This window comes from Oncorhynchus masou, chromosome 19 (genome assembly GCF_036934945.1).
Source record: "Oncorhynchus masou masou isolate Uvic2021 chromosome 19, UVic_Omas_1.1, whole genome shotgun sequence".
Classification (NCBI taxonomy): domain Eukaryota; kingdom Metazoa; phylum Chordata; class Actinopteri; order Salmoniformes; family Salmonidae; genus Oncorhynchus; species Oncorhynchus masou.
Window position 1 is genome coordinate 4,013,558 of NC_088230.1, and position 26,599 is coordinate 4,040,156.

At 44.6% G+C, this 26,599-nt stretch overlaps 1 protein-coding gene across 1 annotated transcript in view; it reads left to right on the top strand.

The window, feature by feature from the left end:
- The window catches only part of LOC135505724 (kelch-like protein 29), a 535,325-nt gene that overhangs the window by 464,836 nt on the left and 43,890 nt on the right, over positions 1-26,599 (top strand). Inside the window, exon 10 of the mRNA XM_064924798.1 lies at positions 3,281-3,479. Within this exon, the coding sequence (XP_064780870.1) occupies positions 3,281-3,479 (199 nt within the window). The remainder of the gene's footprint in view (positions 1-3,280; positions 3,480-26,599) is intronic.

Sequence of the window (26,599 nt, forward strand, 5' to 3'; positions counted from 1 at the left end):
ATACTGTGTGTTTTGTGTTTGTGTGGGAGAGAAACCCATAGTCCCATCTGTTACTGTGTGTTTTGTGTTTGTGGGGGAGAGAAACCCATAGTCCACTCTGCTATACTGTGTGTTTTGTGTTTTGGGGGAAGACACCTCATGTCCCATCTGTATACTGTGTGTTTTGTGTTTGTGGGGGAGAGAAAGCCATAGTCCCGTCTGATACTGTATGTTTTGTGTTTGACCCAGGAGGTAGGGATGATCTATAAGTGTTTTGTGTTTTAATAAACAATAGTCCCGTCTGTATTGTGTGTTTTGTGTTTGTGGGGAGTATGATGCTCATTTACATATCGATATATTGTGTTTTGTGTTTGTGGGGGAGAGAAAGCGACTTGTTTGTTTGTCAAGTAAAGTCTGTATACTGTGTGTTTTGTGTTTGTGGGGAGAGAAACCCATAGTCCCGTCTGTATACTGTGTGTTTTGTGTTTGTGGGGGAGAGAAACCCATAGTCCCGTCTGTATACTGTGTGTTTTGTGTTTGTTGTAGTCCCGTCTGTATACTGTGTGTCTTGTGTTTGTGGGGGAGAGAAACCCATAGTCCCGTCTGTATACTGTGTGTGTTGTGTTTGTGGGGAGAGAAACCCATAGTCCCGTCTGTATACTGTGTGTTTTGTGTTTGTGGGGGAGAGAAACCCATAGTCCCGTCTGTATACTGTGTGTTTTGTGTTTGTGGGGGAGAGAAACCCATAGTCCCGTCTGTATACTGTGTGTTTTGTGTTTGTGGGGGAGAGAAACCCATAGTCCCGTCTGTATACTGTGTGTTTTGTGTTTGTGGGGGAGAGAAACCCATAGTCCCGTCTGTATACTGTGTGTTTTGTGTTTGTGGGGGAGAGAAACCCATAGTCATGTCTGTATACTGTGTGTTTTGTGTTTGTGGGGGAGAGAAACCCATAGTCCCGTCTGTATACTGTGTGTTTTGTGTTTGTGGGGGAGAGAAACCCATAGTCCCGTCTGTATACTGTGTGTTTTGTGTTTGTGGGGGAGAGAAACCCATAGTCCCGTCTGTATACTGTGTGTTTTGTGTTTGTGGGGGAGAGAAACCCATAGTCCCGTCTGTATACTGTGTGTTTTGTGTTTGTGGGGGAGAGAAACCCATAGTCATGTCTGTATACTGTGTGTTTTGTGCACACAAACCAAATGTCAACAAGAAACCCATAGTCTTCTCCTCTTCTCCTTTATACTGTGTGTTTTGTGTTTGTCTCCTCTTCTCCTTTCATAGTCCCGTCTGTATACTTTTTCTTCTTCTTGTGTTTGTGGGGGAGAGAAACCCATAGTCTCCCGTCTTATACTGTGTCCTTTTGTGTTTGTCCTCTCCTAGAAACCCATAGTCCCGTCTGTCTTCTCCTCTGTGTTTTGTGTTTGTGGGGATAAAACCCATAGTCTTCTTCTCTCTTCTCCTCTTCTCCTTTCCTCCTTTCTGGGGAGAAACTCCTCATAGTCTTTTTCTTCTACTCTCTTCTCCTCTTCTCCTTTCCTCCTCCTCTCCTGCATACTCCTCTCCTCTTTCTTCTTCTCTCTTCTCCTCTTCTCCTTTCCTCCTCCTCCTCTCCTACATACTCCTCTCCTCTTTTTCTTCTTCTCTCTTCTCCTCTTCTCCTTTCCTCCTCCTCCTCTCCTGCATACTCCTCTCCTCTTTTTCTTCTTCTCTCTTCTCCTCTTCTCCTTTCCTCCTCCTCCTCTCCTACATACTCCTCTCCTCTTTTTCTTCTTCTCTCTTCTCCTCTTCTCCTTTCCTCCTCCTCCTCTCCTGCATACTCCTCTCCTCTTTTTCTTCTTCTCTCTTCTCCTCTTCTCCTTTCCTCCTCCTCCTCTCCTGCATACTCCTCTCCTCTTTTTCTTCTTCTCTCTTCTCCTCTTCTCCTTTCCTCCTCCTCTTCTCCTGCATACTCCTCTCCTCTTTTTCTTCTTCTCTCTTCTCCTCTTCTCCTTTCCTCCTCCTCCTCTCCTACATACTCCCTCTCCTTTTTCTTCTTCTCTCTTCTCCTCTTCTCCTTTCCTCCTCCTCCTCTCCTGCATACTCCTCTCCTCTTTTTCTTCTTCTCTCTTCTCCTCTTCTCCTTTCCTCCTCCTCCTCTCCTGCATACTCCTCTCCTCTTTTTCTTCTTCTCTCTTCTCCTCTTTCCCTTCCTCTCCTCTCTGGTAAGATTCATTGAGGACGATAGAGCCAGATGTCAGAGAGATGCTAAGGCTGGCTGTACGATCCTTCCAGAGTGGTCATAACGCTGAGCTAGAGGTCAATGGCTCAAACTCTGTGTACTGTGGTGTCTACGGACATTGTCGTCTCGGGTTGTTTACAACGTTTAGCTCTGACAGAGACAAGAGTCCCATGGGGGTTCTGGACGTCTCTCACACACACGCACACGCATGCACACACACACACACACATTGCACACTCTCGTCACTACTACAACCTATGTCAGAGCAGACCACCTGTCTCCACATACACACACACACACACACACACACACACACACACACACACACACACACACACACACACACACACACACACACACACACACACACACACACACACACACACACACACGTGTTCTGACTTAGAGCCAGCTGTAGAGATCTCTGTCAACCTCTCTCTCTCTTTCTCTCTCCAACCTTACACTGACACAGCTGATCCCAAAGTTTACTGCAAACTTCCTTCCTTCCTCCAAATGAGATATTTTCTTTCCCCCTTCCTTTAGATATTACATGATTTGCACAGTCAAGACGGTTTATAATGAGTCGCGTGTGTTTATATTTGCCACTGTGGTGTTGTCTGAGACGGACATGAAAGTGGTTGTCTGTGGCAGAACAGTCTGTGTGATTGATTTACTCTCATATCTGGGTTTGTTTATTCGTTGCTAATCTAACGCTTCTTTGAGGCTTCCAGGAATTCTTCATCTTTACTGCTGTAGACTAATGTGTCGTCTGCACATAGTAAATTGACATGCCTTTCTCCTAAATTGCCATTCCCTTTCTCTTTCTCCTGGCCCATTCTCCCTTCCCACCCATTCCCTTTCTCCCTTTCTCCTGGCCCATCTCCCTCCCTCCACCCTCCTCCCTTCCTCTCCCTCCCTCTATCCCTCCCTCTATCTCTCCCCCTCTTGCTCCTGGCCCATCTCCCTCCCTCCACCCTTCTCTCCCCTTCCCCGCCCTCTATCTCTCCTCCCTCTTGCTCCTGGCCCATCTCCCTCCTCTATCCTCCTCCCTCTTGCTCCTGGCCCATCCCTCTATTTCTCCTGCAGCATATATCGGAGTTATTAGCAGTGGTGCGCCTTCCCTTCATCCACCCGTCCTACCTGCTGAACGTTGTGGACAACGAGGAGTTAATAAAGACGTCGGAAGCGTGTCGAGACCTGGTCAACGAGGCCAAGCGATATCACATGTTACCTCACGCCAGACAGGAGATGCAGACTCCTAGGACACGGCCACGGCTATCTGCAGGTAGGTGTACACCAGGGATGGGCAACTGACGGGCTCCTCGGATCACTAGTTATACTTTTTAAAATAATATAATATATATATATTCATTATTTTAGCGGGGGGGACTCCGTCAGGGTCTCAACTTACTGTTAGAATAGTAGGTGCAATTTTGAAATGTGGTTGTGCATCAGCAGTTTTCCTCTTATGTCAGTCACTGATAGTCACTCAGTTAGCCCATGTCAGCTATTTTCTTTTAAATTAGTCTAGCAGCCAGCTATCTAAACTTAGTAATCATGGTCGAATCACCGGCTGAGGGGCCCCCATTTTGATTTTGTTAGTCTCACTCAGATATCATATTAAAAACTTTAAACATTTCTCTTCACCCTATGGCAAGATTTTTAAATTGCAGGAAATTAGCTGTGAAACAGCACATTTTCCTCTCCGCCCCATGGCAAAATGAGTAGAATTGCATGAAATGAGTTATAAAATTGCTAAATATTCTCTCCGCCCCATGGCAAAATGTGTAGAATTGCGTCCAACTTGCTTTAAATGTGCAACTCTCTCTTTGATACAAGAGCCTTAGGCTGTAGCCTAAACCTATTCCTTTTTTTTGTTCGACACTCCTTCACTATCTTGTGTCAAGCTGATTCAAAAAACGTAGCCTATATTCCCTTCTCCATCTCCTTCTGATAGGCTACGCTTTCATCATTTTCTGCATGGCTTTCTCCGGATCAGACAACGGATGTAACAGAGTTCCATCTCAAGAAGTTGTTTGAATAGCCTAAAAATGTAAGGTAGCCAGGGGACCAATAATGAGAGAGAACGAGCAATATCAATTGCCGGTAAGAAAAATGTTACGACAAGTTTAATCAAAGCTTATTTAGAAAGAAATGATCCATACAAGCCGGGGAAAATCATTCCATGTGAGGTTGAAATGAAACCCAAATGGCCAACAACTTATCATAAAATCTTTAAGACAAGTTCAAGTGGAACAGTAGCTCTTCCCAAAAAATCTTCTAGCCTAAGAAGGTATCTAGTTTAATCTTATTTAGAAAGAAATGATCCATACCCGGGGAAAATCATTCCATGAAGGTTGAAATGAAACCCAAATGGCCAACAACTTATCATAAAATCTTTAAGACAAGTTCAAGTGGAACAGTAGCTCTTCCCAAAAAATCTTCTAGCCTAAGAAGGTATTGTCCTAGTTTAATCAAAAGCTTATTTAGAAAGAAATGATCCATACTCGGGAAAATCATTCCAAGGTTGAAATGAAACCCAAATGGCCAACAACTTATCATAAAATCTTTAAGACAAGTTCAAGTGGAACAGTAGCTTTCCCAAAAATCTTCTAGCCTAAGATGGATTGTCCTGAAGGTACGCTTTCAATAAGCAGAGGCTACTCTCAATCACAGCTTTATGAGAGATGGAACCAACAATACTCTTTCAATAAGCAGAGGCTACTCTCAATCACAGCTTTATGAGAGATGGAACCAACAATACTCTTTCAATAAGCAGAGGCTACTCTCAATCACAGCTTTATGAGAGATGGAACCAACAATACTCTTTCAATAAGCAGAGGCTACTCTCAATCACAGCTTTATGAGAGATGGAACCAACAATACTCTTTCAATAAGCAGAGGCTACTCTCAATCACAGCTTTATGAGAGATGGAACCAACAATACTCTTTCAATAAGCAGAGGCTACTCTCAATCACAGCTTTATGAGAGATGGAACCAACAATACTCTTTCAATAAGCAGAGGCTACTCTCAATCACAGCTTTATGAGAGATGGAACCAACAATACTCTTTCAATTTCAATCACAGCGAGAGATGGAACCAACAATACTCTTTCAATAAGCAGAGCTACTCTCAATCACAGCTTTGAGAGATGGAACCAACAATACTCTTTCAATAAGCAGAGGCTACTCTCAATCACAGCTTTACGAGAGATGGAACCAACAATACTCTTTCAATAAGCAGAGGCTACTCTCAATCACAGCTTTATGAGAGATGGAACCAACAATACTCTTTCAATAAGCAGAGGCTACTCTCAATCACAGCTTTATGAGAGATGGAACCAACAATACTCTTTCAATAAGCAGAGGCTACTCTCAATCACAGCTTTATGAGAGATGGAACCAACAATACTCTTTCAATAAGCAGAGGCTACTCTCAATCACAGCTTTATGAGAGATGGAACCAACAATACTCTTTCAATAAGCAGAGGCTACTCTCAATCACAGCTTTACGAGAGATGGAACCAACAATACTCTTTCAATAAGCAGAGGCTACTCTCAATCACAGCTTTATGAGAGATGGAACCAACAATACTCTTTCAATAAGCAGAGGCTACTCTCAATCACAGCTTTATGAGAGATGGAACCAACAATACTCTTTCAATAAGCAGAGGCTACTCTCAATCACAGCTTTATGAGAGATGGAACCAACAATACTCTTTCAATAAGCAGAGGCTACTCTCAATCACAGCTTTATGAGAGATGGAACAAACAATACTCTTTCAATAAGCAGAGGCTACTCTCAATCACAGCTTTATGAGAGATGGAACCAACAATACTCTTTCAATAAGCAGAGGCTACTCTCAATCACAGCTTTATGAGAGATGGAACCAACAATACTCTTTCAATAAGCAGAGGCTACTCTCAATCACAGCTTTATGAGAGATGGAACCAACAATACTCTTTCAATAAGCAGAGGCTACTCTCAATCACAGCTTTATGAGAGATGGAACCAACAATACTCTTTCAATAAGCAGAGGCTACTCTCAATCACAGCTTTATGAGAGATGGAACAAAACAATACTCTTTCAATAAGCAGTTTCTCAATCACATTTTATGAGAGATGGAACCAACAATACTCTTTCAATAAGCCATTATTACAGATGAGAGATGGAACCAACAATACTCTTTCAATCCAGCTCAATCACAGCTTTATGAGAGATGGAACCAACAATACTCTTTCAATAAGCAGAGGCTACTCTCAATCACAGCTTTATGAGAGATGGAGCCAACAATACTCTTTCAATAACAGAGGCACTCTCAATCACAGCTTTACGAGAGATGGAACCAACAATACTCTTTCAATAAGCAGAGGCTACTCTCAATCACACTTTACGAGAGATGGAACCAACAATACTCTTTCAATAAGCAGACACAACACACTTTACGACAGATGGAACCAACAATACTCTTTCAATAAGCAGAGGCACACACAACACAGCTTTATGAGATGGAACAAACAATACTCTTTCAATAAGCTGAGGCTCCTCTCAATCACAGCTTTATGGTATATGGAAAAGACTCTTTTTGCCTGCACTTATCCTCTGTCCAGGCTGGAACCAACATTATCTTTCATCATGATTCAATCACAGCTTTTGATAGCACTCTTTCAATAAGCAGTGATGTAGGTATGGTTCTTTCAATAAGCAGAGGCTACTCTCAATCACAGCTTTATGAGAGATGGAACCAACAATACTCTTTCAATAAGCAGAGGCTACTCTCAATCACAGCTTTATGAGAGATGGAACCAACAATACTCTTTCAATAAGCAGAGGCTACTCTCAATCAAGCTTTATGAGAGATGGAACCAACAATACTCTTTGAATAAAGGCTACATTTCACAGCTTTAGAGAGATGGAACCCAATACTCTTTCAATAAGTATGCCACTCTCAATCACAGCTTTATGAGAGATGGAAAACAATACTTTTCAATAAGCAGAGGCTACTCTCAATCACAGCTTTGTGAGATGGAACCAACAATACTCTTTCAATAAGCAGAGGCTATCTCAATCACAGCTTTTGGATGGAACCCAATACTCTTTCAATAAGGAGGCACTCTCAATCACAGCTTTATGAGAGATGGAACCAACAATACTCTTTCAATAAGCAGAGGCTACTCTCAATCACAGCTTTTAGAGATGGAACCAACAATACTCTTTCAATAGTGCAGAGGCTACTCTCAATCACAGCTTTATGAGAGATGGAACCAACAATACTCTTTCAATAAGCAGAGGCTACTCTCAATCACAGCTTTATGAGAGATGGAACCAACAATACTCTTTCAATAAGCCAGGCTTCACTCTCAATCACAGCTTTATGAGAGATGGAACCCAATACTCTTTCAATAAGCAGAGGTTCTCAATCACAGCTTTACGAGAGATGGAACAAACAATATTTATAAGCAGAGGATCAATAGCCGAGAGATGGAACAACAGTTACTTTTCAATAAGCAGATTTCTCAATCACAGCTTTACGAGAGATGGAACCAACAATACTCTTTTCTGGCTACTCTCAATCACAGCTTTCAGATGGAACCAGCAATACTCTTTCAATAAGCAGAGGCTACTCGGAATCAATCACAGCTACGAGAGATGGAACCAACAATACTTTTCAATAAGCAGAGGACTCTCAATCACAGCTTTACGAAGATGGAACCAACAATACTCTTTCAATAAGCAGAGTTTTACTCTCAATCACAGCTTTTGAGAGATGGAACCAACAATACTCTTTCAATAAGCAAGGTACTCTCAATCACAGCTTTGAGATGGAACAAGCAATACTCTTTCAATAAGCAGAGGCTACTCTCAATCACAGTTTGTGATGGTTTAATTGTTTCAATAAGCAGTGGCTACTCTCAATGGCTTTTGAGAGATGGACTCTTTCAATAAGCAGAGGCTACTCTCAATCACAGCTTTAAAGATGGAACCAACAATACTCTTTATAATTCATTATAGCTTCAAGGATTTCTCTTTCAATTTCTGTCTCTCTCAATCACAGCTTTATGAGAGATGGAACCTCAATACTCTTTCAATAAGCAGAGGCTACTCTCAATCACAGCTTTATGAGAGATGGAACCAACAATACTCTTTCAATAAGCAGAATGATTGAGCTGGCCATCTGGTCCTCTTGTTGACTGGCTCTGAGATGGAACCAACAATACTCTTTCAATAAGTCAGAGGGACAATCACAGCTTTATGAGAGATGGCTACTCTTTCAATAAGCAGAGTTCTACTCTCAATCACAGCTTTATGGTGACCAACAATGACTCTTTCAATAAGGAGGCTACTCTCAATCACAGCTTTATGAGGATGGAAGACAATACTCTTTGGATGGGAGAGACTCTCAATGACAGCTGGATGAGAGAGAAATACTCTTTCAATAAGCAGAGGCTACTCTCAATCACAGCTTTACGAGAGATGGAACCAACAATACTCTTTCAATAAGCAGAGGCTACTCTCAATCACAGCTTTATGAGAGATGGAACCAACAATACTCTTTCAATAAGCAGAGGCTACTCTCAATCACAGCTTTATGAGAGATGGAACCAACAATACTCTTTCAATAAGCAGAGGTACTCTCAATCACAGCTTTATGAGAGATGGAACCAACAATACTCTTTCAATAAGCAGAGGCTACTCTCAATCACAGCTTTATGAGAGATGGAACCAACAATACTCTTTCAATAAGGGGCACTCTCAATCACAGCTTTATGAGATGGAACCAACAATACTCTTTCAATAAGCAGAGACTCTCAAAAGCTTTATGAGAGGGAACCAACAATACTCTTTCAATAAGCAGTGATGTCATCCGAGAGATGGAACCAACAATAATCTTTCAATAAGCAGAGGCTACTCTCAATCAGCTTTATGAGAGATGGAACCAACAATGTCTTTCAATAAGCAGAGGCTACTCTCAATCACCTTTATGAGAGATGGAACCAGCTATCTTTCTGGTCAATCACAGCAGGATGGAACCAACAATACTCTTTCAATACCCAGAGGCTGTTACTCTCAATCCAGCTTGTTACTCTCAATCACAGCTTTATGATGGAACCAACAATACTCTTTCAATAAGCAGAGGCTACTCTCAATCACAGCTTTACCCCCAACAATACTCTTTCAATTACTCTCAATCACCCAGATGGAACCAACAATACTCTTTCAATCAGAGGTTACTCTCAATCCAGCTTTATGAGAGATGGAACCCAATACTCTTTTACTCAATCACAGCTTTATGAGAGATGGAACCCCCTCTTTCAATCAGAGGTTACTCAATCCAGCTTTATGAGAGATGGAACCAACAATACTCTTTCAATAAGCAGAGGCTACTCTCCACAGCCCCCAATACTCTTTCAATAAGCAGAGGCTACTCTCCACAGCTTTATGAGAGATGGAACCAACAATACTCTTTCAATCTGTTCAATCACAGCTTTATGAGAGATGGAACCAACAATACTCTTTCAATAAGCATATACCTCAATCACAGCTTTATGAGAGATGGAACCAACAATACTCTTTCAATAAGCAGAGGCTACTCTCAATCACAGCTTTATGAGAGATGGAACCAACAATACTCTTTCAATAAGCAGAGGCTACTCTCAATCACAGCTTTATGAGAGATGGAACCAACAATACTCTTTCAATGTTACTCAATCACAGCTTTACGAGAGATGGAACCAACCCTCTTTCTGTTACTACTCTCAATCACAGCTTTATGAGAGATGGAACCCAATACTCTTTCAATAAGCAGAGGCTACTCTCAATCACAGCTTTATGAGAGATGGAACCAACAATACTCTTTCAATAAGCAGAGGCTACTCTCAATCACAGCTTTATGAGAGATGGAACCCAATAATCTTTCAATGCAGAGGCTACTCTCAATCACAGCTTTATGAGAGATGGAACCAACAATACTCTTTCAATAAGCAGAGGTTACTCTCAATCCAGCTTTATGAGAGATGGAACCCAATACTCTTTCAATAAGCAGAGGTTACTCTCAATCCAGCTTTATGAGAGATGGAACCAACAATACTCTTTCAATAAGCAGAGGCTACTCTCAATCACAGCTTTATGAGAGATGGAACCAACAATACTCTTTCAATAAGCAGAGGTTACTCTCAATCACAGCTTTATGAGAGATGGAACCCAATACTCTTTCAATCAGAGGTTACTCTCCAGCTTTATACCAATAACAATACTCTTTCAATAAGCAGAGGCTACTCTCAATCACAGCTTTATGAGAGATGGAACCAACAATACTCTTTCAATAAGCTGTTACTCAATCACAGCTTTATGAGAGATGGAACCAACAATACTCTTTCAATAAGCAGAGGCTACTCTCAATCACAGCTTTATGAGAGATGGAACCAACAATACTCTTTCAATAAGCAGAGGCTACTCTCAATCACAGCTTTATGAGAGATGGAACCAACAATACTCTTTCAATAAGCAGAGGCTACTCTCAATCACAGCTTTATGAGAGATGGAACCAACAATACTCAATACCAACAATACTCTTTTGTTTTCGATTATTTTATGAGGCAAATAAAGCCATTATTATCTAGATCTGGAAACGGGAGACAGTTTCTATCCAGCCCATTAAGTATAACCTAGCCCTTTACGGTAAGACCATTCATCATCAGACTGTTACTGCTTCATCATGTATACACACACCACACACACACACACACACACACACACACACACACACACACTGTTACTCACACCACACACACACACACACACACACAACCTGTTCCATGCTGATAGCTCCTCCACCAGAACGGTATATTAGAAAAGATTTGCCTGCACTTATCCTCTGTCCAGGCTTTCAACAACATTATCTTTCATCATGATTCATCCAGTTATAGCATTCAATTTTGTGATGTAGGTATGGTTGGCCAATAGGGGCCTATACCATCATATATCACAATGTTTTATGGGTACATAATCCCGATAGGACAAAGGTTGACATTGCCTAACCCTAACACTCACACATGGGCTGTCACATGCGTGCCAGGATATGCAATGTAGAAGGCACGATGAAGCAATGACATAAAGGCACATTTGGGGCAGGAGAAGAAAGCCAGAACAAAAGTATGCCATTTACATCCGATGAAAAGGAAGACTTTGGTGTGTGTGTGTGTGTGAGCCAAGCACAGACCCTGTTATTATGAAAGCTTTGGATGGCCAGCCCGGACAGTGTCCCTGGGTTGTTTGGGCTAAGGTACTCCGGGTGCTGTTACAGTAGCCCAATACATCTCCTAGTGCCTCCGAAACGCCCGCTGCTTTCAGAACAGTCCAGGCATTTACAGTCAGCTATTATTATTCTACAACAAGAAGTCGACGTCCAACCAGCCATTCACTCTCCAACCGTTCAGGCTGTCCCATTCAGTTTGTTTACATCATTAAGTCAGATATTTATGGGGATAAGTAGCCCTGGACAGACAGTTCTTTTGTTCGTTAGATTTTCCTCCCGCTCGGCCAAGTCTTTTTCTGGTACCCCCCTCAATAAAAAGCTGTCTAATTAGTGTGTGTACGGAATTTATTAGAGCTTAGCACCAACGTAACACGTTTTCTGCTTGGTAGGATTAAGGTAATTGCTAAACAAATGTCACTTTATGGTGTGGACAGTTTAACGAACCTGCCTTCCCTGTTCTGCTCAAGGTGTGCGTCATTGGTAAACAAGCAGAGTAAATGGTGGTAGTTTAATAGTTTGTGTGTTTAATTGTTTTAATGCAGAGTGGGGTAGTGGTTTTAGGGAAGGGGAGGGGCTCTCGAAAAGAAAAAATACTTTTGTATAATTCATTATATCAAGGTTTCTTTTCAGTTTCTGTCTCTCTCATCTGAGGTCAAACTTCTCTATTCATGGTTCTAGTCAGGCTTGGCCCCTGGTTAGTGTGTGACTGATTGAGTGTGGTGTTAGTCTGGCCATCTGGTCCTCTTGTTGACTGGCTCTGAGATGCACAGCGGGGCTGAGTCAGAGGGACATGGAGGCTGGGAGAGGCTGCTCCTAGAGAAAGTTCAGTTAATCCTAATGGTGACCAGCAGTGACCTGTGTCAGGAGGAGAGAGAGAGGGAGGAAGAGAGAGTGGATGGGAGAGAAATTGAGGGTGGATGAGAGAGAAATTGTGTGTGTGTGTGTGTGTGTGTGTGTGTGTGTGTGTGTGTGTGTGTGTGTGTGTGTGTGTGTGTGTGTGTGTGTGTGTGTGTGTGTGTGTGTGTGTGTGTGTGTGTGTGTGTGTGTGTGTGTGTGTGTGTGCCTGAAAGATGGGGCACCACCTGAGCTTGGAAGATAAGTCTCAAGCGGAGAGAAAAAAAAGGGAAACGGCGTGATGTCATCCGTGAAACACTGCTTTCCCAGGGCTCTCAATCTGTGTTTGTGTGTGTCCGTACGTAGACCTATCTCCCTGCCAGCTATCTCTGGTGTCACAGCAGGAGACACAGTTCACCAGAACACTGTTACTCTCCCATATACCCCCACTCTGTTACTCTCCCATATACCCCCACTCTGTTACTCTCCCATATACTCTCCCCCCCACTCTGTTACTCTCCCATATACCCCCACTCTGTTACTCTCCCATATACCCCCCCTCTGTTACTCTCCCATATATACCCCCACTCTGTTACTCTCCCATATACCCCCCTCCTCTGTTACTCTCCCATATACTCCTCCTCTGTTACTCTCCCATATACCCCCCTCTGTTACTCTCCCATATACCCCCCTCTGTTACTCTGTTACTCTCCCATATACTCCCCCTCTGTTACTCTCCCATATACCCCCCCTCTGTTACTCTCCCATATACCCCCACTCTGTTACTCTCCCATATACCCCCCTCTGTTACTCTGTTACTCTCCCATATACCCCACTCTGTTACTCTCCCATATACTCCCCACCCCCTCTGTTACTCTCCCATATACCCCCCTCTGTTACTCTCCCATATACCCCACCTCTGTTACTCTCCCATATACCCCCACTCTGTTACTCTCCCATATACCCCCACTCTGTTACTCTCCCATATACCCCCCCCTCTGTTACTCTCCCATATACCCCCACTCTGTTACTCTCCCATATACCCCCACTCTGTTACTCTCCCATATACCCCCCCCTCTGTTACTCTCCCATATACCCCCCTCTGTTACTCTCCCATATACCCCTCCTCTGTTACTCTCCCATATACCCCCCCTCTGTTACTCTCCCATATACCCCCCTCTGTTACTCTCCCATATACCCCCACTCTGTTACTCTCCCATATACCCCCCCTCTGTTAATCTCCCATATCTCCCATATACCCCCCCTGTTACTCTGTTACTCTCCCATATACCCCCCCTCTGTTACTCTCCCATATCTCCCCCCCCCTCTGTTACTCTCCCATATACCCCCCTCTGTTACTCTCCCATATACCCCCCCCCTCTGTTACTCTCCCATATACCCCCCCCCCCTCTGTTACTCTCCCATATACCCCCCCTCTGTTACTCTCCCATATACCCCCACTCTGTTACTCTCCCATATACCCCCACTCTGTTACTCTCCCATATACCCCCCCTCTGTTACTCTCCCATATACCCCCCCCTCTGTTACTCTCCCATATACCCCCACTCTGTTACTCTCCCATATACACCCCCTCTGTTACTCTCCCATATACCCCCCCCCTCTGTTACTCTCCCATATACCCCCCTCTGTTACTCTCCCATATACCCCCACTCCCCCCCCCCTCTGTTACTCTCCCATATACACCCCCCCCCCCCTCTGTTACTCTCCCATATACCCCCCCCCTCTGTTACTCTCCCATATACCCCCCCCCTCTGTTACTCTCCCATATACCCCCCTCTGTTACTCTCCCCACCCCCCCCTCTGTTACTCTCCCATATACCCCCCCCCCCCTCTGTTACTCTCCCATATACCCCCCCTCTGTTACTCTCCCATATACCCCCCCCCCCTACCCCCACTCTGTTACTCTCCCATATACCCCCCTCTGTTACTCTCCCATATACACCCCCCTCTGTTACTCTCCCATATACCCCCCCCCTCTGTTACTCTCCCATATACCCCCCCTCTGTTACTCTCCCATACCCACTCTGTTACTCTCCCCCCCCCCTCTGTTACTCTCCCATATATCCCCCCCTCTGTTACTCTCCCATATACCCCCCCTCTGTTATACCCCCTCTGTTCTCCCATATACCCCCCACTCTGTTACTCGCCCATATACCCCCCCTCTGTTACTCTCCCATATACACCCCCCTCTGTTACTCTCCCATATACCCCCCTCTGTTACTCTCCCATATACCCCCTCTGTTACTCTCCCATATACTCCCCTCTGTTACTCTCCCATATACTCCTCCTCTGTTACTCTCCCATATACTCCCCCTCTGTTACTCTCCCATATACCCCCCTCTGTTACTCTCCCATATACTCCTCCTCTGTTACTCTCCCATATACCCCCCCCTCTGTTACTCTCCCATATACTCCTCCTCTGTTACTCTCCCATATACCCTCCTCTGTTACTCTCCCATATACTCCCCCTCTGTTACTCTCCCATATACCCCCCCTCTGTTACTCTCCCATATACTCCTCCTCTGTTACTCTCCCATATACTCCCCCTCTGTTACTCTCCCATATACTCCTCCTCTGTTACTCTCCCATATACCCCCCCCCCCCCCTCTGTTACTCTCCCATATACTCCTCCTCTGTTACTCTCCCATATACTCCTCCTCTGTTACTCTCCCATATACCCCCCTCTGTTACTCTCCCATATACCCTCCTCTGTTACTCTCCCATATACCCCCCTCTGTTACTCTCCCATATACTCCTCCTCTGTTACTCTCCCATATACCCCCCCTCTGTTACTCTCCCATATACTCCCCCTCTGTTACTCTCCCATATACTCCCCCTCTGTTACTCTCCCATATACCCCCCCCCTGTTACTCTCCCATATACTCCTCCTCTGTTACTCTCCCATATACTCCTCCTCTGTTACTCTCCCATATACTCCCCCTCTGTTACTCTCCCATATACTCCCCCTCTGTTATTCTCCCATATACTCCTCCTCTGTTACTCTCCCATATACCCCCCCCCTCTGTTACTCTCCCATATACTCCTCCTCTGTTACTCTCCCATATACCCCCCCTCTGTTACTCTCCCATATACTCCTCCTCTGTTACTCTCCCATATACCCCCCCTCTGTTACTCTCCCATATACTCCCCCTCTGTTACTCTCCCATATACCCCCCCTCTGTTACTCTCCCATATACTCCTCCTCTGTTACTCTCCCATCTACTCCCCCTCTGTTACTCTCCCATATACTCCTCCTCTGTTACTCTCCCATATACCCCCCCTCTGTTACTCTCCCATATACTCCTCCTCTGTTACTCTCCCATATACCCCCCCCCTCTGTTACTCTCCCATATACTCCTCCTCTGTTACTCTCCCATATACTCCCCCTCTGTTACTCTCCCATATACCCCCTCTGTTACTCTCCCATATACTCCCCTCTGTTACTCTCCCATATACTCCCCCCTCTGTTACTCTCCCATATACTCCTCCTCTGTTACTCTCCCATATACCCCCCCTCTGTTACTCTCCCATATACTCCTCCTCTGTTACTCTCCCATATACTCCCCCTCTGTTACTCTCCCATATACTCCCCCTCTGTTACTCTCCCATATACTATACCCCCTCTGTTACTCTCCCATATACTCCCCCTCTGTTACTCTCCCATATACTCCTCCTCTGTTACTCTCCCATATACTCCCCCTCTGTTACTCTCCCATATACTCCTCCTCTGTTACTCTCCCATATACTCCTCCTCTGTTACTCTCCCATATACTCCTCCTCTGTTACTCTCTCATCCTCTTCCTCTGTTACTCTCCCATATACTCCTCCTCTGTTACTCTCCCATATACTCCCCTCTGTTACTCTCCCATATACTCCTCCTCTGTTACTCTCCCATATCTCCCATATACTCCTCCTCTGTTACTCTCCCATATACTCCTCCTCTGTTACTCTCCCATCCTCCCCTCTGTTACTCTCCCATATACTCCTCCTCTGTTACTCTCCCATATACTCCTCCTCTGTTACTCTCCCATATACCCCCCATCTGTTACTCTCCCATATACTCCTCCTCTGTTACTCTCCCATATACCCCCTCTGTTACTCTCCCATACTCCTCCTCTGTTACTCTCCCATATACTCCTCCTCTGTTACTCTCCCATATACTCCTCCTCTGTTACTCTCCCATATACCCCCCTCTGTTATCTCCTCCCATATACTCCTCCTCTGTTACTCTCCCATATACTCCCCCTCTGTTACTCTCCCATATACTCCCCCTCTGTTACTCTCCCATATACTCCTCCTCTGTTACTCTCCCATATACTCCTCCTCTGTTACTTCTCATCCTCTTCCATCTCCTCCTCTCTCTCCTCCTCCTGTCCCTCTCTTCTCCACATCAGTAACCTATCACAGTGACGCGTTCTCCCCACCTGCTATAGACAGCAAGATTTCACAGTATGACTTGAGTAATTAAAAGTTGTCTGGGAGTGGAGATTAAGTTTAGGCATACATTCCGACTAGTTAAAGCCAGACTCAGTAAGTCAAAATCAGCTATGTCAGTTTTTTTGTTAGTGTATTTTGTCGGGCCGACAGATCTACTTTTTTGTTAACAGTCCCATGCAAGCCGTCATAACGTGCTAGGCTGCCTGAGAGTTCTCAAGGGGCCGCTGGGCGAACCACCTTTTGATCCACCTAAGCCAGTATTAAGCATGTAGGCTACTGTATTATATATTTTAAAAATGGTCAAGTCTGCTAGGAACTTTAACAGTAGTAAAATGTCATTCTAATTTACATAGCTAGACAACTGTGGTGCAACTATAGCTCCGATAACTGCAGTGCAAACCCTGTCAACCCTGAGCATCTAGCTAGCCTATGTTGAATTATATATTACATTTGCCTGAAAAGGTTGCAATAGTAAACACAACATCCAAGAGGAAAATAATTAACCAACTAACAACTCCATAGAGTTTGCAAGGAAGGGCACACAGGCATTTATTTGGCTGAAAAGTACGGTATTTAGCAATGCGTGTGTGGATCTACCAGCCGTTTGCTAGCCAGCTAAATTTGCTAGCTAGATAATTCCGGTCTGTTGCCAATTATTTGCATATCTGATGCCTTTCTTTCCCTTCATGTGTAAACAACACAAAAACAAACATGGTATCAGATCTTTTCACTTACGATTTATACGTCTCCACATGGCTGTGTTTCGACATGCAGTTCAATTATTGTAGTTTTTCTACTAATTTGTCTTTTGACCAGATCAGATCTTTTCACATCAGATATTTTTCACAACTGATCTGATTGGTCAAAAGCAGCCAGGTCATCTGTGATATTAAGTCAGTATTCGACGTCCATCCATGTATGAGGAAGTCGGGAGATGGCGAGAACACCTGGCCACTGTTACCTTGAAGTAGGTTTGGATTTTGCTTGGGAATTATGGACAGGGAGCATCTGCCTCTGGTGCAAAAGGTTGCATGTTCGAATCCAGCGATAAACAGTTGTTTTTGAGATTTTGAGCAAATCCCAAACCTTAACCGTTATCTTAACCATTCAGAGTTGATCTCAAACCCGACCCTCCATATGTGCCTCTGTCTGGATGATCTTTTTCCTTTTTTTCTCTCTATTCTGCCCTTACCATGACAACCACCCCAAAATTTGAATCAACACTGACAGGAAATGAGCGTGGTATCTGTGTGCTACATCAGTGGGAATGCACTAATCTGATATGGGTCACATGTAAAACTGAGTGTGGACAGTCAGGAGAAAGTGAATTTGATATTGAGAGAAGAACAGATTTGGGTTCTTAGGGTGGTTGTGTAAACACAGCCTAAAACTCATAAGGAGCCGTTCACACATCACTCCGGTGACTCTCCTAGCTACTAATTGGCTAATTAGAGACAGTTTACTGTAAAGTGATTATCTGTCGTTCGGTATTCTGAGGAAGGGATTCCATTGTGAATTTGTGACGTTTACACCCATAGATGAACAGTGCCTTCTGAATGTTCTCACGTTAGCGTTATTTTAAAATGGATTAAATCGGGGGGTTTTCCCACTTTGTGTGTAGATTGCTGAGGATAATAAATGTTTAAAAAGTATTTAATCCATTTTAGAATAAGGCTGTAATGTTACAAAATGTGGAAAAAGCCAAGGGGCCTGAGTACTTTCCGAAGGCCCTGCATTTAGCCTTATTTTCTGATCCCTCTGTCTCCTGCATGTTAATAAGGATCACTGAGACAAGACGTAAAACCACAGTCAGTTCTTTGATACCGATGAACAGTAGTGCTGAGCGATTAGTGCTTTTTGAGGTTGGTTCAGTTTTGGTTCGGACACACAAACGCATGTCAAACCCCTTCCTCACAGCAGCTATGCTCAGCGCAGCCCCAGAAAGGAAAATGTAGAGCAAGGCCAAACGTTAACTTAGCTCAGCCAAGTGTACTAGCACTCAGACAAATGAGCTGTAATGAGTGCGGGACGTTTACCCCCACTCTATACACACACACACACACACACACACACACACACACACACACACACACACACACACAGACACACACACACACACACACACACACACACACACACACACACACACACACACACACACACACACACACACACACACACACAGACACACACACACACAGACACACAGACACACACACACACACAGACACACACACACACAGACACACACACAAACACACAGACACACACACACACACACACACACACACAGACACACACACACACAGACACACACACACACACACAGACACACACACACTAACACAGACACACACACACTAACACAGACACACACACACACACACACACACACAGACACACACACAGACACAGACACACACACACACAGACACACACACAGACACAGACACAGACACACACACAGACACAGACACACACACAGACACAGACACACACACACACAGACACACACACACACAGACACACACACACACACACACACAGACACACAGACACAGACACACACACAGACACACACACACACACACACACACACACACACACACACACACACACACAGACACACACACACACACACACACACACACACACACACACAGACACACACACACACACACACACACACACACACACACACACACACACACAGACACACACACACTAACACAGACACACTAACACAGACAGACACACACACACAGACACATACACACAGACACACACACAGACACAGACACACACACACACAGACACACACACACAGACACACACACACACACAGACACACACACACACACAGACACACACACACACACAGACACACACACACACACACAGACACACACACACACAGACACAGACACACACACACACAGACACACACACACAATCTACACATACAGTGCCTGGGCCCAGCTATATACACAAATACTTTAATATATACCGGCTAGAGCAGGGGGAAGGTCTGAAATGAGATTCTCATCTCTGTGACCATTTGCACTTTCTGTACACTGATATAAAATTCACGAGCCACAAGCCCAGAATCTACAAAATAAATGATTAAACCACACACAGATACTGTACACACGCATATACACAGCAGCAGCGAGAGAGGAGCGCTAACAAACCGCATTGCAGCAGGTCTGAGCTGGTCAAGCGTTGACTTCTATCATGGTTTAGACTCGCATACAGTAGCTCCAGTCATGGGTATGCAGTCAAATGCTCTGTTTGGTTGGAGAGGCCAGCGGCTGCTTCAAACTGTGGTAGACTGGTGAGCAATCAACTTTCAGAGACGAATCTGTAGTCAAATACACTTGCCTTCAAATGAAATGAAATGAATCGGTGAATATATACAGTGGGGCAAAAAAGTATTTAGTCAGCCACCAATTGTGCAAGTTCTCCCACTTACAAAGATGAGAGGCCTATAATTTTCATCATAGGTACACTTCAACTATGACAGACAAAATGAGGAAAGAAAATCCAGAACATCACATTGTAGGATTTTTAATGAATTTATTTCTCATTTTGTCTGTCATAGTTGAAGTGTACCTCTAATGAAAATTACAGGCCTCTCTCATCTTTTTAAGTGGGAGAACTTGCACAATTGGTGGCTGACTAAATACTTTTTTGCCCCACTGTATACCCAAGGATGTCCAGCCCTCCGCCCGAAGAGCTATTGGGTCTGCAGGCTTTTGCTCCAGCCCTGCTCTAACACACCTGATTCAGTTCATCAGCTGCTCTACAGGGCTTTGGCGTTAGAGCAGGGCTGCATCAAGCACCTGCAGACCCTGTAGCTGTCCAGGAGGACGGTAACCTTAAAGCAGTAATAGTCATGATGTAAAAATACACTTAGTAAAGTGAGTGGCCTGCAAGCTGAGGGGGGTTGAAGATATTGGGAAGACTATATAAAGATGTTAAAGTCAGACTCTGATTTTAACGCACACGCACACTCTTGAAGCCCTACATTTGGAGTGGTGACATCATCATCGTATTCCCACTTCTTGTCCCCCTCAGCCCTCTGGGGAAGAGACTGAAGAGACAGAGGCACCACTGAGACGGAAATGAGAACTACACACACACACACACACACACACACACACAACCGATTCACACTAGACTCCTACACGGGAGCACAGAGATCATAAGATGGTATTTCATACTATTCGGTTCTGTCTGTTGGCTTACTGACTGAAGCACCACGTCCTCTCCAGCCATTCATTTGGGAGATAGGACTTGTGTGAATTTGGAAGCCAATTATAGGGTTTGTTATTTTGGTTTGTTGCAATGGGTATTTATGTGTGCGCGTGCGTGCGCGCTAGTGTCCAGCTCCTAGTTTGACTGCCTATTCAGGCTGGTTTGTTTTAAAGATCCAATGTAGCGTGATATTACTCTGTGCTACGGTCTGAAACGGAATGCGGGCACGGTCCCCACCGCTTGAGAATCTGCTTCGGAAATGCCTTCAGCATATCATAATCATATCTCATCTCTTGCCATGTGGAAAGATGTGGGAGAGCCTAGAATAGAACATAAAGGTGGAGACATTGATGTTTCTGGGTCTTATTGGTGAGTTTGGTTTAAGTTTGAACAAATACATCATTTTCATATCATACATTTTAAATGTTACTGTAGCTAGTATGTCCTCTGACCGCTGGCCTAAATATGGGGAGTGAATTTCAACCCCCTGGCTGTCGGCATGACGACATAGCTTTCTGACCACTGACCAGAGGACCAAGTACTGGCTGGCTGATTTGGCTCAGTTTCTTCCAAGAGCTAGATTATGCAGTGTACAGAACACACACACACAGCAAATCCACACATGCAATGATTTTCACATAACCAGGCTGGATGAATATTGTATGAGGTTGAAGCTGCTGTAAAGTCTTAGGTAGGTTAAATGGTCACATTTAGTGTGTGTGTGTGTGCGTTGGCAGATCACCTGCTAGTGCTGAGTCCCTGTCGCATTGTGTCTTTCAGGGGCTGGCTAGAGTCCCCTCACAGCAGGCCACAAATACACACACACACACACACATCCTGAGAATACCCATAGAGTACACACTTACATACACTCAAACACGCTCCCTGATTCTTTGCCAGAATACCCTCACAGCAGGGGCCACACACACACACACATACACTGTATCTGAGGCCCCTAGCCTCCTGATCCTCACCATACCAAATGACCTCCCTGGGAGAGAGAGCATACGGTTAGGAGAAAGGAGGAGGAGAAGGATTGAGAGGGCTGAGATAAAAAGGGAGAGTGGGGCTTAGTGCCAGACCCCACAGATCCGCAGGACAGTAGCACAATTAGACTCAACCAAATCATGAGAAAACAAAAAGAGAATTACTTGACACATTGGAAAGAACTAACAACAAAAAAACAGCACAAACTAGAATGCTATTTGGCCCTAACAGAGAGTACACAGTGGCATAATACCTGACCACTGTGACTGACCCAAACTTAAGGAAAACTTTGACTATGTACAGACTCAGTGAGCATAGCCTTGCTATTGAGAAAGGCCGCCGTAGGCAGACATGGCTCTCAAGAGAAGACAGGCTATGTGCCCACTGCCCACAAAATGAGGTGGAAACTGAGATGCACTTCCTAACCTGCCAAATGTATGACCATATTAGAGAGACATATTTCCCTCAGATTACACAGATCCACAAAGAATTTGAAAACAAACCCAATTTTGATAAACCACAGTGTGCAATCACAACAGCAAGATTTGTGACCTGTTGCCATAAGTAAAGGGCAACCAGTGAATAACAAACACCATTGTAAATACAACCCAGATCTATGTTTATTTATTTTCCCTTTTGTACTATTTGCACATAATATGACATTTGAAATGGCTTTTATTCTTTTGGAACTTTTGTGAGTGTAATGTTTAATGTAACTTGATATTGTTTATTTCACTTTTGTTTAGTATCTACTTCGCTTGCTTTGCCAATGCTAACATGTGTTTCTCATGCCAATAAAGCCCTTAAATTGAAATGATATGAGAGAGATTGAGGGGAAAGAAAGAGGGTCAGAAAGGAAGAGGACGGGGCAATGGGAGAGATCAAGGTGAGATATACAGAGAATGGATAGAGAGAGCAAGGTTGAACTGTGGAGGAAATAGGGGAAGAGATAAGAGGAGATAAAAACAGGGGAAGCCTTAGAAGGGTTTAGCCGAAGGGGAAACGAGGAGATGGCAGGGACACAGCATGGGGCAGGGAGGAGAACAAGGAGAGACTGAGAAGGGTGGGGCACAGCATGGGGCAGGGAGGAGAACAAGGAGAGACTGAGAAGGGTGGGGCACAGCATGGGGCAGGGAGGAGAACAAGGAGAGACTGAGAAGGGTGGCGTGTGTGTGTGTGTGTGTGTGTGTGTGTGTGTGTGTGTGTGTGTGTGTAGTGGTGGGAAAAGTACCAATTGTCATACTTGAGTAAAGATAATGTACCTTAATAGAATATGACTCAAGTTAAAGTGAAAGTCACCCAGTAAAATACATCTAGAGTAAGTCAAAAAGTATTTGGTTTTAAATATACTTAAGTATCAAAAGTAAATGTAATTGCTAAAATATACTTACAGTGCATTTGGAAAGTATTCAAACCACCAACACTCTTCCTAGAGCTGGCCGCCCGGCCAAACTGAGCAATGGGGGGGAGGGTCTTGGTCAGGGAACCCGATGGTCACTCTGACAGAGCTCCAGAGTTCCTGTGTGGAGATGGGAGAACCTTCCAGAAGGACAACCATCTCTGCAGCACTTCACCAATCAGGCCTTTATGGTAGAGTGGTCAGTCGGAAGCCACTCTTCAGTAAAAAGCACATGACAGCCTGCTAAGAGTTTGCCGAAAGGCACCTAAAGGACTCTCAGACCTTGAGAAACAAGATTCTCTGGTCTGATGAAACCAAGATTGAACTATTTGGCCTGAATGCCAAGCGTCACGTTTGGAGGAAACCTGGCACCATCCCTACGGGGAAGCATCGTGCTGGCAGCATCATGATGTGGGGATGTTTTTCAGCGGCAGGGAGTGGGACACTCCTCAGGATCGAGGGAAAGATGAACTAAGCAAAGTACAGAGAGATCCTTGATGAAAACCTGCACCAGAGCTCTTAGAATCATATTTCTCATGGACTGAGAGTCCTTTCGGTGCCTTTTGGCCAACTCCAAGTGGAAGGTTCTCCCATTGGGTTCTTGGTCACCTCCCTGACCAAGGCCCTTCTCCTCAGATTGCTCAGTTTTCCCAGGTGGCCAGCTATATGAAGAGTCTTGGTGGTTCCAAACTTCTTTCATTTAAGAATGATGGAGGCCACTGTGTTTTTGGGGACCATCAATGCTGCAGACATTTTTTAGTACCTTTCCCCAGATCTGTGCCTCGACACAATCCTGTCTCGGAGCTCTACGGACAATGCCTTTGATATCATGGCTTGCTCTGACATGCACTGTCAACTGTGGGACCTTCTATAGACAGGTGTTCAGCCTTTCCAAATCATGTCCAATCAATTGAATTGACCACAGGTGGACTCCAATCACGTTGTAGAAACATCTGAAGAATAATCAATGGAAACAGGATACACAGGAAGGGGTCTGAGGACTTTCAGAATGTGTTGTACGTAGGCTTTCTAGGGCAGACCAGGGCCTTTGGCACCGTTAATTTGCTACACAGTAGCCGTCTGACAGAGCTTGTGACCGGACTCTGGGGGTCTGGAGCAGGGTTGCAAAGAATTTTGGTAATTTTCAAGGAACATATGTAATTTTACCAGATGACATCTAGTGGCCTTTTTGGGTACTTCTGATTATCACCGATGTAATTATCTCTGGCCTTCTGTGTGGCCTTATCATATGTAACATTAAAACAACTATGATTTTAACATACACAGAATGACAAAGCTGTAAAACATTATCCTAAATATAAATCCTAAACTTGGTGAATACCATTGGTGTTTAATATGATAGAATGCCATAGATTACCGATAACTTTGGTCAATTACAGGTGTCTTTTCAACCGTAGATGGGAGTAGAGAGACGAGCGGTGTGCGTGGTTGTGTGCGTGTTCTGCCGATGCTACTGTATGCTCAGCAGGTGGGCAGCTCTCAGAGTTCCCGCCCCCTGCCTCTCCCTTTCCTCTCATAGTCACGACACGGGAAATAAACCACAGGCTGTCAGCATCTCAGTTATCCCTCTATCTATCCCTCACTCCATCCGCCCTGCTCCCCCAAATGTCGTTTCAGCAGCTGAAACGCCCCTGTGCGGATCTGTTGTCAAGGAGAGTGCACTGTCTCACAACTCTCGGTAAGACGTTTTAGCCACACGTGGATAGATGGAGAGAGAGAGGGCAAGAGATTTTTTTTTTCACCTCCCATACGAGCTGAGAAGCGTCTCTCAGTTTGACCTCGGGGAGCAGGGGTCAAGAGGCTACCCGGCCAGATGTCATGTTCACTGGCAAAAACTAAAACGAGAGTTGCTTGTCTTGGCAATTATCCCCCTGTCCCCGGTGTATGCATGAACCTTTAGGTTGTTATAATGTGGTAAATTCTAACATATTACAACATAAACACATACGTTCAACCAATACATGATGCGTGTCCCATTATGTGTCAAGATGGTTGGCATTTACCTCCGAGCAGAGAACTGCACCATCAGCTGAATGTATGATCTAAACACATGTTCACTCAATACGTACAGTATGTTTCATATAGTCCATGTACTGTAGACGTACATGGTTGGCATTTACCTCAGGACTGAGAATCACCCATTCAGCAATACTGTAAAAGCACTATATCAGCTGGATGTACAGTATGCCTGCAAATAGTACCTTGTGGGTGTGCTGTTGCCACTCTGAACACCTCAGAACTACACTCAGCATTAAATCTATTTTTACACTCCTCCCATCTCATCCTCCTTCAAGATGTTGTCACTGTTTCCCCGCTTTAATAATCAGTCAGGGTTCTTTTGACCATATCTTTTTTTTTTTTTTGTGTAGTTACAATTGCAACACACATTCATATTATTTGGTAAAGCCCTCGGACATGCGTGGCCCGTTTGCAGTTCAAATGCTCTCGTAACCCTTGAAAGAAGAAGCAGTGCATTTTTTCCCCAGCCGTCCTATCCCAGTGTAAGCGGCATGTCATTGATATATGATACATGATAGGCCTGTGTCTGAGCCAGCATTTACTTCTCCTCGTCCCACTAAAGCCTCCTGTGTCGCTTTATCCTTTTCCTCCTCTTTCCACCTTTCTTTAAAAAAACAATCTAAACCAAAAGCACTTGGTGCTCTCACAGCCCTGGAGAAAGATGGGTAACGAGAAAAGAAGGAAAGAGAAAGAGCAGCTTTAGAAGAAAAGAAAGAAAAAAAGGAGCGGTGGTTGTCAGGGGAACAAGGGAGGAGAGGAGAAGGTTTGGAGTATTGATCCAGGAAAATGAGCCAGCGGTTAGAATCCTAGCTATGGAATTTCTGAGGAATGTATCTCTCTCCTTCTCTCTGGCTCTCCCGCTCTCTCTCCTTCTCTCTGGCTCTCCCGCTCTCTCTCCTTCTCTCTGGCTCTCCCGCTCTCTCTCCTTCTCTCTGGCTCTCCCGCTCTCTCTCCTGCTCTCTGGCTCTCCCGCTCTCTCTCCTTCTCTCTGGCTCTCCCGCTCTCTCTCCTTCTCTCTGGCTCTCCCGCTCTCTCTCCTTCTCTCTGGCTCTCCCGCTCTCTCTCTCTCTGGCTCTCCCGCTCTCTCTCCTTCTCTCTGGCTCTCCCGCTCTCTCTCCTTCTCTCTGGCTCTCTCCTCTCCTTCTCTCTGGCTCTCCCGCTCTCTCTCCTT